A 15,893-nucleotide genomic window follows, 5' to 3' on the forward strand; every position below is an offset into this window, starting at 1 on the left:
AACGGGCACAAACTGAAACACAGACACTTCCATCTGAACATGAGGAAAAACTTTTTCACTGTGAGGGTGACAGAGCACTGGAACAGGTTGCCCAGAGAGGTGGTGGTGGAGTCTCCTTCTCTGGAGATATTCAAAACGCGCCTGGATGCAATCCTGTGCAATGTGCTCTAGGTGACCCTGATTGAGCAGGGGGGACTAGATGATCTCCAGAGGTCCCTTCCAACCTTGACCATTCTGTGATTCTGTATTGTGAACTGCAGTTTGCATTTTGCCCTTGTCTCTACTGCCCAGAAGAACTTTATGTTGTCAGCAAACTTTGCAACCTCACCTTTCACCACTCATTTCATAACATTTATGAAGTACTCAATGGCAAGATCCCATGGCTGCAAAACCTGACCCTAATTCTGACACTTTGATTCCCCATTTTTAACCAATTATTTACCATTTTAGAACTTCGTCTCTCATAGCATAGCAAATTAATTTCTTAAGAGCTTTTGGTGAAGAGTTCTGTTGAATGCTGTCTTAAAATCCAAGTAGTGTAAATCCAGCACTTCCAAATATCAACAGGTTTATTGCAGATGAATACGACTATAGAGCAACTGCCGAAAAGGTATAACACTTTGAGAAGCAAAAGACTAATAAAATGTTCACTGTACAGCAAATGCCCAGGAAAGCCAGGACAGACAGGCCTCCTTGAGAAATGTACACAATCCATTTGCCTTATAGTGCCTCTGGACTACAGCAATTACCTGTCTTTGGATTCCTGCAAAGGTACTAATTCAATCTAACGACTTTTGGATCTCCTGCAGATTGCTGAGATGATAAAGATAAAAACAGCAAATAAACCTGGAATCATCCCAAATAACTGTAGACATGGTAGGACATAGGGAAGAAGTGGTGAAAGACAGGACCTCCACAGGGGGATTCAGACTTTAGGTGTTCTGAATACCTTTTGAAGATTTTTAATCTCTCTATATTGGCCACAGAGATATACGTATCTTAGCCTGAAATTCCATTATATGGAGCTGTACTACCTGTAAGGCAGTATGACTGCCTGTTTTCTCAGTTCTATGACATGGACTTAATTTTTATCTTTATTTTCAATATGGATGCAATGGGTAGACTGGATACAATCTAAAATCACTTTCTATGTAGCCTTCTCTTTTCCCCAGATCCAAAGATAATGTATAATAAGCAGTGTATCTGGCTCCTTTGGTAATTAACTGGCAATATGGACCAATGTTCTTTCACTTTAACATTAATTTTTTCTTCAGAATTACCATAGATTAGAAATTATCATGAGCTGTCACAAGAATTCTTACACTGATTAGCAGCTGGTGAATATAGCCACTTATCATCCTTGGAGATTAATGCAAAAATAAATAAAATGAAATTTCAAATAAAATGAAATTGTATGGACTTTCACTAATAGTGTATTAGAAGATACACTTTAGCTTTTACATAAAATTGATTGTTATGTCATCACCGTTATGATCAGTGATGAGTGAGTCTGATCCAGTCTTTAGTGAAATCAATGACAAAATTCTCATCAACCTCCTGTCCCCTGGCAGTTTGATCAGGCCTTTAGACTTTATGCCAAAATACAGAACACTGAAAAGGAACATTAAGAGTAGAACCCATCTTATAATCTACACTTTGCAAAAGGGCTTTTTCTTAGCATCTGTACCTTGAAAGTGACAGCAATAAGACGTGCTACATTACTAAAAGATACTGCAGTGGGGTGTTTGAAAAGGCAACATTGAAAAGATTACAATGACTAGGGCTTGAAGCCAATTTTAACTAAGCCTGATTGATTCTACAGGAAGAAGGAAAAAAAAGAAGTTTTCATAGATGGCAATAATGAATGCTTATTTTGGTACATTAAAGACTCATGAGTGATAATCTAGCCTCTATTTACACATATGTATCTGTATGTATGTATGCAAATATATATACGTGTATACAAGAACTGCTGTTTAAGGGTAAATGGATCGTATTTTCACTGAATGTCAAAATAGACTTATTCACACAGTCCAAAATACCATTATTATTATTTCTTACATTCAGCTTCTGTGAATAGCTCTGTATATACAAGGAAACTATTTTTGATCAGCTGAATGCCAAAAATAATTACCTGGCATTCTGCCCTTGTGCATTAAGCCCAGTATCTTTCAATTAAGAAAATTAATTTTAATAATTGACAATTTAGCTAAGATATTATTGAATAAAACTAAAAAAGTTTCTAATATTCTTCTTCTTTCTTATTATTGTCAAATCAGAAAGAAAAATTTCACATAGTCAGAAGGATCAGACTTGGTGTAGGGAGCTAAACAACTGCAAGAAGCTGCTCTGTGTATTTCTGTGGTTTAGAAATAGTGCCAAGTCGGAAGGAAAAGACATTCCCTGCATTTTCTAAAGCAAGATAAATACAGAAAAGAAATATAGATGAAAGATGGAACTGCTATCTATGGACTCTGCCAGATTCCTAGGCTTTTTGGCACACCTATTGAAGCTGGCAGACTTAGCCAGTAGCAATCTTTTCCATTAAAAGGAGCAGCATATATTTTGGTTTAACATACTTTGTTTGTGCATTTTTAAGCTTCAAAAATGTCTATTTAAATTTTTTTTAATGATTCCTTCTGCACAGTTGGCTGCAATTGCACTTATTTGAAACGGCTCATTTATCACTAAAAGAGCTGGAGGGCACAGCTACTGTTAAACAGCTCCAACAAACCTACAGCTTAGTGGGACAAGCTTCTTTTTAAAAGACTAAAGATGTTTAAAATGTGCCAAGAGGAGTTTTATGCCAGCTTCTAGGTTTGTTATCCAAACGTTACTAAATTAGAGGTCTCCTGAAGCACAGAGTTTGGGCAAAGATAAGCTGATCTCCCTTGGACTGCTGCTTTTTCCCATCTGGGATCAGCCAGACTTTAACAGAACACTTGCTACGTATCATAAACTTTAGTAATGTGAAATTTTGAAAAATCATCTAAAATCTGAGACTTAATCTACACTGAAGTCAAACTTTATCACCTTTGGCAATAGTGCAAAGGCGAATGTTTTATATGTAAGTATCCCTACTTCATGAATGGTGAAATTCTGCTTATTAGGAAGGATGAGGCTTTCTGGTTTCTGCTTCCCAGAGCTGGAACAGTAAACAAAATGTTCATACCTGCTACTTGCTAACACAATAAAAATTGCAGTGATGTAACACTGTCAATTTTCACTAATCCTTCTGAAACAAAACAAAATATGCTAGTATGGGACTCAGTTTATGGAACTTCTTGTTTTTGAAATTTTACAGTGATGTGATCAATTCCTTTGTGGGCAAAGGAACCGGGCACACTTTCTATAGCTGACAGACATGCAGCAATTTTGCCATCTAGTGCCCTCTTTCTTGATGTCCAAGAACTGTAATTAATTTATAAAAAGCAACAAGCATCAGCTTGGAGTATATGCCAAACACACTGTACCTCCAGCCTAAACTGTGGAGCCAGAATAGAGCCAACCATGACCATTAAAAAGTGGGTTCTTCCAAATTGGAAATAAAAATGTAAAGATATAAATAAGCAAATACATGTGTACTACACATATACATTATTATTACATAGATATCATATGAAATATTTTGGACTGATTTAAAAAGAGATTTTCTTAAACCTTGGTTGATAATGTAAAACTGTGTATCCTATACTCAATGTTCTCACCAAAGAACCACACCCCCAAAACAAACTACCCCTAAGCCAAATACACCTAGAGAAGTAGGTGCCAGTGCTTTTGCATTTCAGTTTCTGAACTTCAGATTTATAAGGTTTATGGCAGAAGCTGTTTTTAGAATATTTTCAGTAGAAATTACTAGTAACTGTCATCTGTATTTTGCAATTCACATATATTTATTTCACAAAGATGGTCTTACAAAAACCTGTTCACATAAAAAAGTTAGCCAAAACTTCTCATAAGGATTTATGTCTGCAGCAAACAATGGCCAATATTCTGGAAGCACTGCACAATAAAATACACAGAAGGTATTTTATAATACAGTCATTATAACAAAGTATATAAGAACACTTCAAATATTAAATCTACATGTCACAGTAACTTTTATAAATCATGGTAAAACTAATTATTTTTATATCTTAGATTATTACAAGGGAGCGGAAGAATCTATGTGTGATTAACCTTTCTATAGTTAAGAATAGTAATAGAATTAAAAAACCCACAATTATTTATGAATTAAATAGTAGCAGCATTCAGAAAATACATTGTAGCTCTTATACCTTCTTTGTCCCCCCTCCAAAAATTATCAAACTGAAAAAACCCCCACGTATCTCTTGAGATTACAGGYTGATGGGAAGACAGGAACAACTCTGATGGATTAATTTAAAAAAATATATATAGTATGTGCATGCACATATACAAATCAAGTCCCACTCTTATGAACACAAGTCCTTCTTTGCCTGCCTTATTATACTAGGTACTTCAAATTAAGTTTTCAGCATCCCTGATAAAGTTCCTATATGCTACAACAATTGATATTCTGTAAGGGATCTATTAATATTTCTTCATAATAAGAAAATAGAGCACTTCCATATTATGCAAATAATTCAAAGAAACAGGCTACACAGTTAGGTTAAAGATCAGTTCTATACAGTGGTAGGCAGAGTATACACTTTCAATATTAAAAAAATGTCAGTACACTAACTGAAAGTCTGATCTTCTACATTTCAGGTATGTACTGTAATCATTGAGTTAATCCGTCTGTCTTCCTCTGGCCCCCAAAATAATGTTATGTATATACAATGGAATAGGAACAGGAGACAATGGACTTATTTACAGTGCAGCATAGTAATAGCTATCTTTAAATGAACTTGTCTGGATAATAAAGGCAGTTCAGAATAATGTAGAGCTCAAAATAGGCTAATTTACTCTGACTTTCTGTAACYATCAGAGGAGACACACACATGGAAAAAAACTACCAACAGCACCAGTTATGGTTCCCATGTAAGTTCCTTAATGTCTAGGTGACTGGCTGCTCTTTAGTGGCCCCATTTCCTTGTTTTTCAAAAAATAAACAACCCATAGTCAGTATTTGGTACTTATATTTTACTTAAGATAATTGAATTGCAACTGTGAATTAGCAGTAATTGTATCTTGGTTTTACTTGTATTATCAACAATGATCAATACAAATATTTCTACAGATTTTTTTCTACCATTCCATCCCTATCTGTTTGTTCACCTCCGCCTTGTTGTGTCCTGTCAAACATTCAGACTGAAAGTTTTCTGGGGTCTTCTTTTTATGTAGGTATACAACACTGCCCAGCACAGTGAACTTCTCAGCTGTGATCAATAGCTTTAAACACCATCACATTACAGATAAATACATAAATAAGTTACAAATTAATAATGTTATTAATTAAACATTGTTATTTAATTAGTTAAGAATTCAAGCACAAACCTTATCCCAAGTCAAAACATCAGGATATCCTCATACAAGATATTGGAAATTACCTCAATGAGAAGATATCCCTAAGTGTTTTAGAATATTTATGTACTATCTGACCAGGTGCTTGCAAATGTAGAAAGAACACCTGAAAAGAAGAATATACTCTTTTTTTAGTTTCATACTTTACTATTTAAAGCCACAGGTATTCTTTTCACAGAGTCTAATCCACCTGTGTCTACATAATTTACAAGCATTTATCACCTTTTCAGCCRGTGAACTCCTTCAGTTTTCTAATGTATCGTATCTCTGCCAAAACTGGAATCTGCTACTATGGAAATGCAGTATGTTGTTTAAAAGGCATTATATGAAATGTCAGTGTGTTGATCTCTTAAATTTCTCTTCTCTAAAACAATAAAATGCTTGAATAAATTTTGTGGCTGCCTTTAAACTGCGAATGATTCTTACAAAAAGAGAGCTAATTCATTTGAGGTTTACAAAGTGTATTGACAAGTATTCAACACTGATTTAATCTCCTTGAAAAAAGATACCAACTTGTTTCACAAGGTCTAACTTCACCAGTGATTTACATTAAAAACATTACCTTCCTTTAATTTTTAGTCCTGTGTATGCAGGCCAATATTATAGCTTGGGAATTTCTAACCTGGCAAACAGTTCCCCAAAAGACATGGAAGTCAAAGTAGAAAATTGGCCAAACATAAACTTTGAGGGCAATATTGTGGCCAAACAGGCTAATGAAAATCTCTGATGTTCAAACAGAGCTTACATAGAAACAGGAAAGTTATTTTACCTGATTGAGTATTCATACAACTATTACTGGAATACTGAATCATGTTCTGAAGTATGTTGAAATTCAGTCCAAATTGGAAGTTCAAAAATAAAGCATTCAGAGTTGACCCACAAAAATAATTAAAGACTTGAAAAGACAGAGTAGCAATTCCATCAGAAATTCCACCTACTTAGTCAATTAAAGAGATAACTATAGAGTGATTTGATCTTACTTTATAAGAATGTGTATGAAAACAGAAGTTAGATAGGGCTTTTCGGTCTACCAAGCAACAGTATCATATATGTAATGGCAGAAGATAAAGCTAGACAAGTTTAGGCTACAAATAAGGTGCAAATGTTTTTATGGGGAAGGTATTTAGCTACTGGAACAAGTTATCATGGCTCTAGCAGATTTTCCATTACTGGAATTTTTTAAGTAAATAGTCAGTGTTTTTTTAAAAGATATACTCTATTCCAAACAGAAACAAATTGAAGCAATATATATTTCTATACTCAGTGGAGAAAGATAGGCACCTTCACAAGTCTATTCCATCCAGATGTCTTGAGCACTTATTTTCAGCTAGTGTAAGTCTGCAGGTGCCTCTCTCTCTCCATTGACTACAGAAGGTGCCTTAGTTTAGACTACTTTGAACTACACACCTAAAAGTGGCTAAAGTTAGAAAGGATTTCATCCTTAACATTCCAAAGATTTTTTTCAAAAAAAAAAAAGTCTTTATTAGATCATGTTTAAAGTGTGCCTGTTAATGCTGGGCAGATTATATTTCATTACCATCATATCATATAAATACATCTCATCTTTTTTTTCCCAAATAGAGAATAAAATATTTTTGAATAGTTCTTTCTAATTGCACTATTATTCAGAATTCTGTCATTTCCATCTAATAATGGACTGGACTGTATAAGTGTTTAAAGAATGTCTCTTCTTCGCTGCCTTGGGGTGGGATTTACCCCTCTAAGCATAGATATCTACAATGTAGATGTGTAGATCAGAACTGTGAACCTGCACTCCCATTATAATCAAAAGAGACCAGACAATACTGTCAGCAGAGAATGAGGTGTCTTATCTTAGTGTAAGTCTCTAAATTAGGACAGATGWAGCACAATAAAGAATCTATTTCTCATCCCTGACTATTAAAGGAATTTGGATGACTACTTCAGCAGGAGAAGTGTACAGTGTAGACATTAGAAGTTAAGATGAATGCTTGCTTTTATGAATTTTTTCTTCCACATCCTGCTTTTGGGTGCTTGTTTTTCCTTCTTTTCCTCTTACTTTTTTCATGACTTCAGTAATCTCCTCAGAGGTCTCATTAGTCTCTTCGTGAAAGACTGGGCTCAACTCTACATACAAGGAGGCCATCCAAAACTCCTAGGCCTTCTCTACAAACAAAGTATAGGATCAGATCCCACACTACACGCACTGATTTCAGTAGGAGTCTGAACGGAATACAGTTTACTTGAAGAGCTGGACAGATGTCTTCTTACAGGTTTACAGTTAYTTAGTACATTTGATTGTGCATTGGCTGACAATCTTTGGTATGGATGGCATGAACCAGCTGACTGGTTTGATTCAGTTTGTCTGAAAATACACTGCGCCAAACTCCCATTATTTTTGCTTTTGGGGGGACTGGCAATGGTTAATCCTTCAGGTAAATCAACGGCTTCCAAGGGTATTTCCTTTTTACTGCCTGTAAGTAAAATGTGCAGCAAGGAATCTGGATGTTTCTCCTCCCAGGTATGTATTTGGTTCACAGTCACCTCCTGGCTATGAAAGGACTCCAGACTACCAACCTAAACAGCTAATGACATGAATCAACAGTGGGGCCTTTTTATGTTAGAGACGATTTCATTGCTATTCTGAACGACTTCCAAAAATCTTTCCCAATACTTTTTCATACTGTGATACTTAGCAGGTATGAAGACTTATTCAAGGTTCTTCATGGCAAAGTGTGCTCACAGGTGTTTTTATCATGTTGTTCTTCTTTAACTTCTTAACTATTGATCAGGTTTGACTGCATTTTAAACACTCATTATGGAACCAGTCTTGTTTGCAGAATCAGTTTGCTTTCCCCCCCAAAAACTCTGAGATCTTGTGAACTACAGAGGAGGATAACTTAAGTCTATCCTCATAGAGTTTTGAAGTACTTAATGGTAAGCAGGGTAACATAGCATCTCTTAGACACATGAATTTGTAGACAGGCCTAAGAATTCAATTGAACTTCTGTTCATGGAATGAATATTCCATTCCTGAATGATACAGAACAGAATGCAGACATTTTATTCTACACATTGCCATAATTGTCTAAACAAAAGAGTGATGAAATCTGTCCCTCTGACACAGTTTCTTTTGAGAAACCCACTTAACTGAATATAGTGAAGAAAGTTTCTTCCACATTAGATGGGGATTAAATGGGGTGACTGCTTCTGGACACTGGGAAAGTCTATTATCATATGACTATGACTATTTTACTTGATTGGATCTGTCATGGGTATGGATCAATAAAGTCCACTGTGAAGCTGGAGAATATTCCTCAATTATCAAAAGAGAGTAAAGAGGGGTTTTGCAAAGATCAATCATTATTTTCCACTTTTAATGGAAATCTTTCTTGAAGCAGGGGCCCAAACTGGACACAGTACTCCTGGTGTGACTTAATGAGTAAAGGGGTAGAATAATCACTTACCCTGACCTCCTGGCTACGCTCCTGTCAACACAGCCCAGGATCCTGTTAACCTTCAATGCCTCAGGGCAACCCTGACTGATGTTCAGCTTGCTGTGTACCAAGACCCCTAGGTCCTTTTCAGCTGAACTGTTACTCAGGCAGTCAGACCATGGACCAAAATGCAGCTGCTGCTCCATGTCTGTTACTAATGCATATCTGATCATAAGATATGAATGCATGCAAGTGCTGGTTCACATGATGAGAACTGGTCATATATACAGTCATAAGTTCAGACAACTCATCAATTATGAGATGGGAAGCAATTCCACTTTGGTTCTGTGATGGACCCACATACAATTATGTGATCATACACTTGTACACATGTGATCTTTCTTGTACACTTGTACACATGTGATCTTTCTTGCACATGAAAAGGGAAGTGCACCTTGGGCAAAAAGTTTAGCCTGATAGCTTTAGATGCAACAGATTTAACCTAGGTTCCTTTATTTTGTACCTTCATGCTTCATTTTACCAGTTATCTTTTCTCCCATTAACATATTATAGACATTCCAGAACATTGTGAATATAAAAAAGAAATACCTGTCATATTTTGCTGCAAATCTCTATTTTTCTGTAAGTGCAAATAAATGCTTTTAATTAGTCTAAATATTTTAACTAGGCTTGAAAACTAAAAATGAACCTAGACCCAGCTGGAATTATCATAAAAGTATATCATCAAGATTGTTTTTATACAATACTTTTAGTGTGTTACAGCTTATAAAACCTAAAGGACCTGCATAATGAAATGAATGAAAACAAGAGATCACAGGAAGGCAGAAAATAGAAAAAGGAGGAGGACACATTGGGGTTTGTGTCAGTTGAATGGAAAGATAAGCAACAATAAAAAGTTGTCAGAAACTAAAGTCTGAAAATGAGCTGTAGTAGAGTATACTTTTCCCTGTGCTATGTAGCTAGTATACTGCAACTGTCATGAGAAGAGGCTACTTTCCAGGACTGAAAGGGCAGCTTAGACTTGAGTCAGTTCAAGTACTGGCCTTTCAACTGAGTCTTTAAACATTTTTAACCAGCCGGGTCTTTTTAACCGGACTATTGCCAACTACAGATATAGGCATGATAATGCAAGACCATTAAACTGTGCCAGAATTGAAACTATTCATAAMAAAGTGTACTATCATTACTGTAGACATAAACTTAACATTAACAATAACACTGCATCATAATTTAACTTTTATTTTCACTACATTTATCTAAATGTGAAAGTAAAAAGAAAAATCTGCAAACAGTAAATCTTTTAGGAAATTTATGAAAATTGACAATTCCTACAATCTCCATCTATCTCTAAGGCTGTAATCGTTATGTCTCCTATGCCAATGAAATAACTCTACTGGCTTCAATTTCTGAGATAAAACTTAACTGGAAAAGTCTTTCTGAGAGAAAATTCTTACTAGAGAAAAGCCTCTGGGGAATGTGCTCATACTTGATTCTTAAAATAAGAATTTTTATAAGTGAATACAGAACTCGTTGAAACAGGTCCAGGTGAACTAAGCTTTTGTATTATTCTATCTTAATTTGGCCCCAAAAGATCTATCTTATAAGCGGATTCAGTTGCACTGAGCTCGTAGGTGGCTTTCTGCCATACCRGGCAACTATCCATTAAGATGGCCCAACTTCTTTTGCAAAAGCCACTGAAAATGATAAAATGCTGATTACCAACCAAGGTAAAACTCAGGTAAAGCATTCTAGAGGTGAATGTCCATATCGTATGTCTGTATTGTAACAATCATCTAGCTGTGATATCTTTAGAACTGAAATACTCTTTCCTAGCTCACTGTTTAACCAAATGTTTCTAGGATGAAGTTCAGAAAATTTGAGGTACGCAGCAGTATTCAAAAATGATTTCAAAAACTATTTCAAACGATAGCGCTCTTCTTTTGAACATGCCAAACCCCTTCAATGATTTGAACTCCAAATAAGAAAAACCTTTCACCTCACCTTCACCACTCCATTTTCATGCATGGTGATACAGTTGTTGGGATCCTCTGAAAGCTGATACAAAGCCTGAGCTGTAGCTCTATGAACTGATGGGTCGTTTGATTTCAAGTAACGTACTAAAGGAGCTACAGCCTTTGTCTCTCCGAAGGTAACTCTATTGCTTCCCCAGAGGCAACAATGGGAAATGGCCTCTGCTAAGTGATGTCTTAATTTGTCATTGTTCTGAAGAAGATAAAAACATAATACATAAAAAATAATGCAATGCATTAAAAATTTGATAAGAAAGCAGAACGGTATTCTCAAACGCCTTTAAGGAATCCCATTTTAATTGTAATAGAATTTAAAACTAGAGAGAACTGTGAGGCATGGAGCTAGTAGCCTCTTATTATTCTCTTTGTAAGAGGTGCTGTGAATTTTTATATTATTTCAAAGGTGCTTTTAGACTGGCTGGAGATTAGCATTACAACGTAACATACAGTCCCATCATTGAGATTCTCTGTGTGGTTCAGATTTATTGCTCACCCCTTTGTGCTTTTTCCATAGGGCAGCTGCACCTCTGAAAAGCAATATTCAGCAGCAGGGATTATGAAAATGAAGCTCATCTTCCAAAGCGACTTTAAAACCAGCCACAGAATGCTTTCATGTCCAATACACCTCTCATAGAGGAAGATTCTACAGCTTTTCCTTATTGCTGCTGCAAAATCTACTGCTTATGTCCTGACCTTTTAATTGGGTATGATGTAATTTGACATAAGAAATTCAGACACTTAGTACATGTTTAGATTACTTACTGTGTTTGCTAGTTTTGACAACAGAGGGACAACTCCATGGTCTGTTATAACAGCTAAATTTTCTTCATCTTTTGCTATATTTGTGATGGCTGCACATACACTTGCCAGAACTTCTTTATTCTTTGATTTTAGCAAATTGACTATCAGTTCCAAGCCACCAACAAAGGACCGAACCATTTCACCAGCATCCTAAATTAGAATCAAAAGAATCCTTATTTTTAAATATTCAATCTCTATTTGACATGCAAATGTTAAAAAAAGGGATTGACATAACAATTATTCAAAACACTGCAGCTACTGCTGTGTGGCCTTCACCAAGAAACATGGCTAATTCAGAACTCAAAACTCTCCTGATCAACATATATGAGCTGGATTGTTTTACAGACAAAAATCTAGGAAGAAATTCAACACCTACATAAAGATATCCAGTGCCATTTTAGATGCCACAGGGTATTGTTTCCAAACTCAAGCTGACGCTCCAGAAGGGTGCAAGTCTCCCTTATCTGCTGTATCATATTTGCTAGGTCCAGGTGGGTGTCTCATATGCCCCAGGGTATCTAAAACTGCAACAGAACCCCCTTTTTTGGCTCCCATAGTTTCTTCTGTTCCTCATTAGATCTGACAGTGAAGATAAAGGGGGGCTAATATTACTTTCTTATATCAGTATAAATGCATATTTGGGAATGCCTACAAATTTATTCAAAAGAAGGTTACAGGAGTTGTGACAGCTAATGTGAGACAATCATGGTGCATTTCAGAATGTACACCTTAGAACAGGTTCTAGGGGGTTTTAATAGCATCACAGTATGAATAATCAACATAAAATATAACCAAAGGCCACAAACAGGACTCTGGAAAGGTGTAGTTATGCTTTTAGAACAGAAATATAAGACAGAGAGCATCATTATGCTTCTGTATAAATCCATAGTGTGCCTCAATCTTGAATACAGCATTCAATTCTGCTCCATCTTCCCCATCTTAAAAAAGTTATAGTAAAATTAGAAAAGGTTTAGAGAAAGACAGGAGGGACAATCAAAGGTAGGGAATACTCTGTAGAAGGAATGACTAACCAGCTAGGACACTCTAGGCTATAAAAAGGACAAGGAGGGATATCATAGAAGTATATAGAAACCTGAGTGGAATGGAAAGACCACACAGAGAATCTCTCTTCTAAGAGAAGAACTGGGGACAACAGGATTGTAGTGGCTGTTAAAAAGTTACATGCTTAGAAATTCATTAGGCAAATTCACAGAAAAAAATCCACTAAGGATTATTCAATATAAAGATAACCCCTCTGATTTAGAAAGTTCCTGAGTCACAGATCTCTTGCAGGTGGAGTGCATTCACTGCTACAGATTTGCCCTATTCTTATATCTTTCCTTAGGCATCCCCTGCTGGCCAGCATCAGAGAGAGAATTTTGGGGTTAGTGAACCAGCAGTACTGGCACTGTGAAACTAGACTAATGGGCATGGAATTCATTTGGTTGCCTCAGGCAAAGAGTAACTGGCAGCTATCTGATAAAGTGACAAGCAGCATGCAGTACTTAATGTATCTTTAAAAGCACACAGGATGTAAATCTAACTCTTGTTTAAGAACAAATTCTTAACTGATTGAGTTATATAGTCACTGACCAATGCTGCACATCCCAGATTCACTGCACTCTGTTAAACTGAGATGTCTGAAAAGAAATGTCTCTTTCGTATTTCTTTGGTAAGATGTTCCCCCATATAAGGTCACATCACATTAGATGATCTTTTTTAGCTTCCTGGTGATCAAAAACAATACCAGAATAGAAAAGCGTCTATTTCTTTAAATGTTTCCTTACATGTTTACTCAATCTGTGGGTAATTTCAAGCAGCATTCTGCCAAAGACCAGCTAGAAAAGGTCCTCAGCATCCCCAGTTATCCAGAGCATGAAAGACAACACTGCAAAATGCAGCATCATTTTCAGAAACTTCATTTCAAGCATAATAATTAGCAAAGGGGTGGATGGAATTTCAAGTGGCTAACCTGAAGATGCCAAGACTGGAATGTAATCTGGAGAAGTCACCATTGTTACTTGAATAGGCCCTTTAGTTACGTTAGTTGAGTATAAAAATGCCTCTACAAGAAGCATAGATATTTGTGTTTTATCAAAACTTCTTTATAGAACCTGTAATCCACCATGACATTTTTTGTTAGATTTTCAACCTTTCAGGTGGATATGGAGAGATGAAAGGTCCTCTTAAAATTCTTTGTCCAACAAATACAGAAATCTAGCAAATGACTAACTTAAGGCTTACAGGATTTAGGTAAAAGCATAAGACCTAGGAAAAGCAAATGAAGTGTTGATTAAGAAATAGATACAGGTCAGAAATCACCTTGGGCAAGAACTTCACATGTGTTTTGATGGTTGTCTTATTTTTATGGAAAACTGAGGAAAATATGTCATTAGTGCCCAAATCCTACCTCTCACAAAAGGATCAGTAACCAGGATACTGTTTTTATGGACAAGTAGAAAAGACATCATGGTAAACATGGGCTCAAAGAGCTTTTACATTAAAGGGACAGGATTAGATAAGAACCCACTGAAGGATCAGGTTCTTAAAAGGAAGTGCTATCTGATTAACGGCTTTAGAAATATGCAAGAAACAGGGTAAGAGAAAACAAAAAATCCTCTGCCTGAGGGTATATGACTGAAACAATCACTGTATGAAGTCTGACAGGACTCAGAAGCTACAATTCTTAAACTGTGTGTGTAGTCAAAGACAATTAGCAGATAAGATAAAACTGGAGAGCACGATTGTTGAGAATCCCAGCATAGTTGTTTAGATAGGCAGATGTGGTGGATACTTTTCAGCTGTTTACAGTGATATTACCAGAGAGCGAAGCCTATTACAGCCTCAGAAGACATCCAGTAAGCATACACTCAGGTGAAGAATGCTTTGAATTGGGTGATCTGAGTGAAAAGCATTAAATGCAGATCTGGTAATAGAGGAAATGTTCTGTTACTCTAGCTAGATAGACTCAGAAGGTTCTGAAACCAAAATTGCCCGGGCTATATCCAGACAGAAGCCCTTCTAAGTACATGGTCAAAACCACACCTGATGCTGGCTTGAGAGCTAACCTTGGGCACTGAAGGTAAAAGACTTCTTGTTGATAATATCTGAGAAGTCCTAGCCCTGAAATATCTAAATTATGATATTTCCTTGAATGTCCCATTTGCATTCTAGCAACTTAAAGGAGGGTTTTTGGCTCTGAGGGGCAGTGATAGTTGGAGCACTGTATCCATGAAGGATCCTTGGAACTTACTTTGAGAGGGCTAAGAGGCAACGAATAGTATGGACTGTAAGAAGCTAAGTTAAGTCCACAGTGAGGTTTTAGAAAAGAACTGGAGCATTCCTACAGATCTCAGCACGGCCCTCCATCCCTTTCAAAGTACAACACTTTGTCTATGGGGAAGCTAGAGAGGCCCTTGCTCTCAAAAGGGACCTTCAAAAGGGAAGTCTTCCTTTGGGACTGGACTTCTTTGCATAGCCTAGAGGTTTTGAGAAAACATTCTTGGCTTCAAACAACTACACTACTTGCAGTCATCAATATCAGCCTGGCATGTAGCTGTGGAGTCTTGCTGGCTCTTAAAAATGGAGTTAAGGCTTTTTCCTAAATTCAGGTTGATTAAGGCCCGAAAATGAAATCATATAGGTAAGAAGTTTGTGGGCACAGCTGGCCAGAGAGTGCCAATAGTTACCTAAGAGGAATGCACAATGATAGAAAAATAAAACTTTGTAGAAAATGATTCAATTCTTTTATAAACTTTGTGGATATAATGATTCTTTTGACAAGCTTTTCCTTCCTATGGCAGCAGCTGCCAAAAATACTAGGTTGCAAGGAAAGAAAGAAAAGGAAAGTTTGTGTCTCTTGCTGGGATGAGAGACATCTTATCCCACCCCCTGTATGCAACTCTGCATGATGTTGGATTTTGCCAGAGCAGATGGGTAGAGTCCAGAAAAACAGGGCTGAATGACAATGACAGGTTTGCGGTACAAGGCAAAGGTAAGATGGTAAAGGCACACAGCTCCGAAGACTGATCCAAAAGAATATTCTGCTAACCTCTTTATTAGTTCTAAGAAAGATCTGTAGTCACCCTGTGATTGACTGGGGTGATGTGGAATCTATCAGCACCAAGGAAGTGTTCTTTCA

The 15,893-nt window shown here is 36.5% G+C and overlaps 1 protein-coding gene across 1 annotated transcript in view; it reads right to left on the minus strand.

The window, feature by feature from the left end:
• Window positions 1-15,893, minus strand: part of ARMC4 (armadillo repeat containing 4) — a 59,355-nt gene that overhangs the window by 14,108 nt on the left and 29,354 nt on the right. Inside the window, exons 8-9 of the mRNA XM_026084168.1 lie at window positions 11,714-11,902; window positions 10,923-11,144 (exon numbers count right to left, since the gene is read on the minus strand). Coding sequence (XP_025939953.1) covers window positions 10,923-11,144; window positions 11,714-11,902 — 411 coding nt within the window. The remainder of the gene's footprint in view (window positions 1-10,922; window positions 11,145-11,713; window positions 11,903-15,893) is intronic.

This window comes from Apteryx rowi, unplaced genomic scaffold, assembly GCF_003343035.1.
Source record: "Apteryx rowi isolate R43461 unplaced genomic scaffold, aptRow1 scaffold_628, whole genome shotgun sequence".
Lineage (NCBI taxonomy): Eukaryota > Metazoa > Chordata > Aves > Apterygiformes > Apterygidae > Apteryx > Apteryx rowi.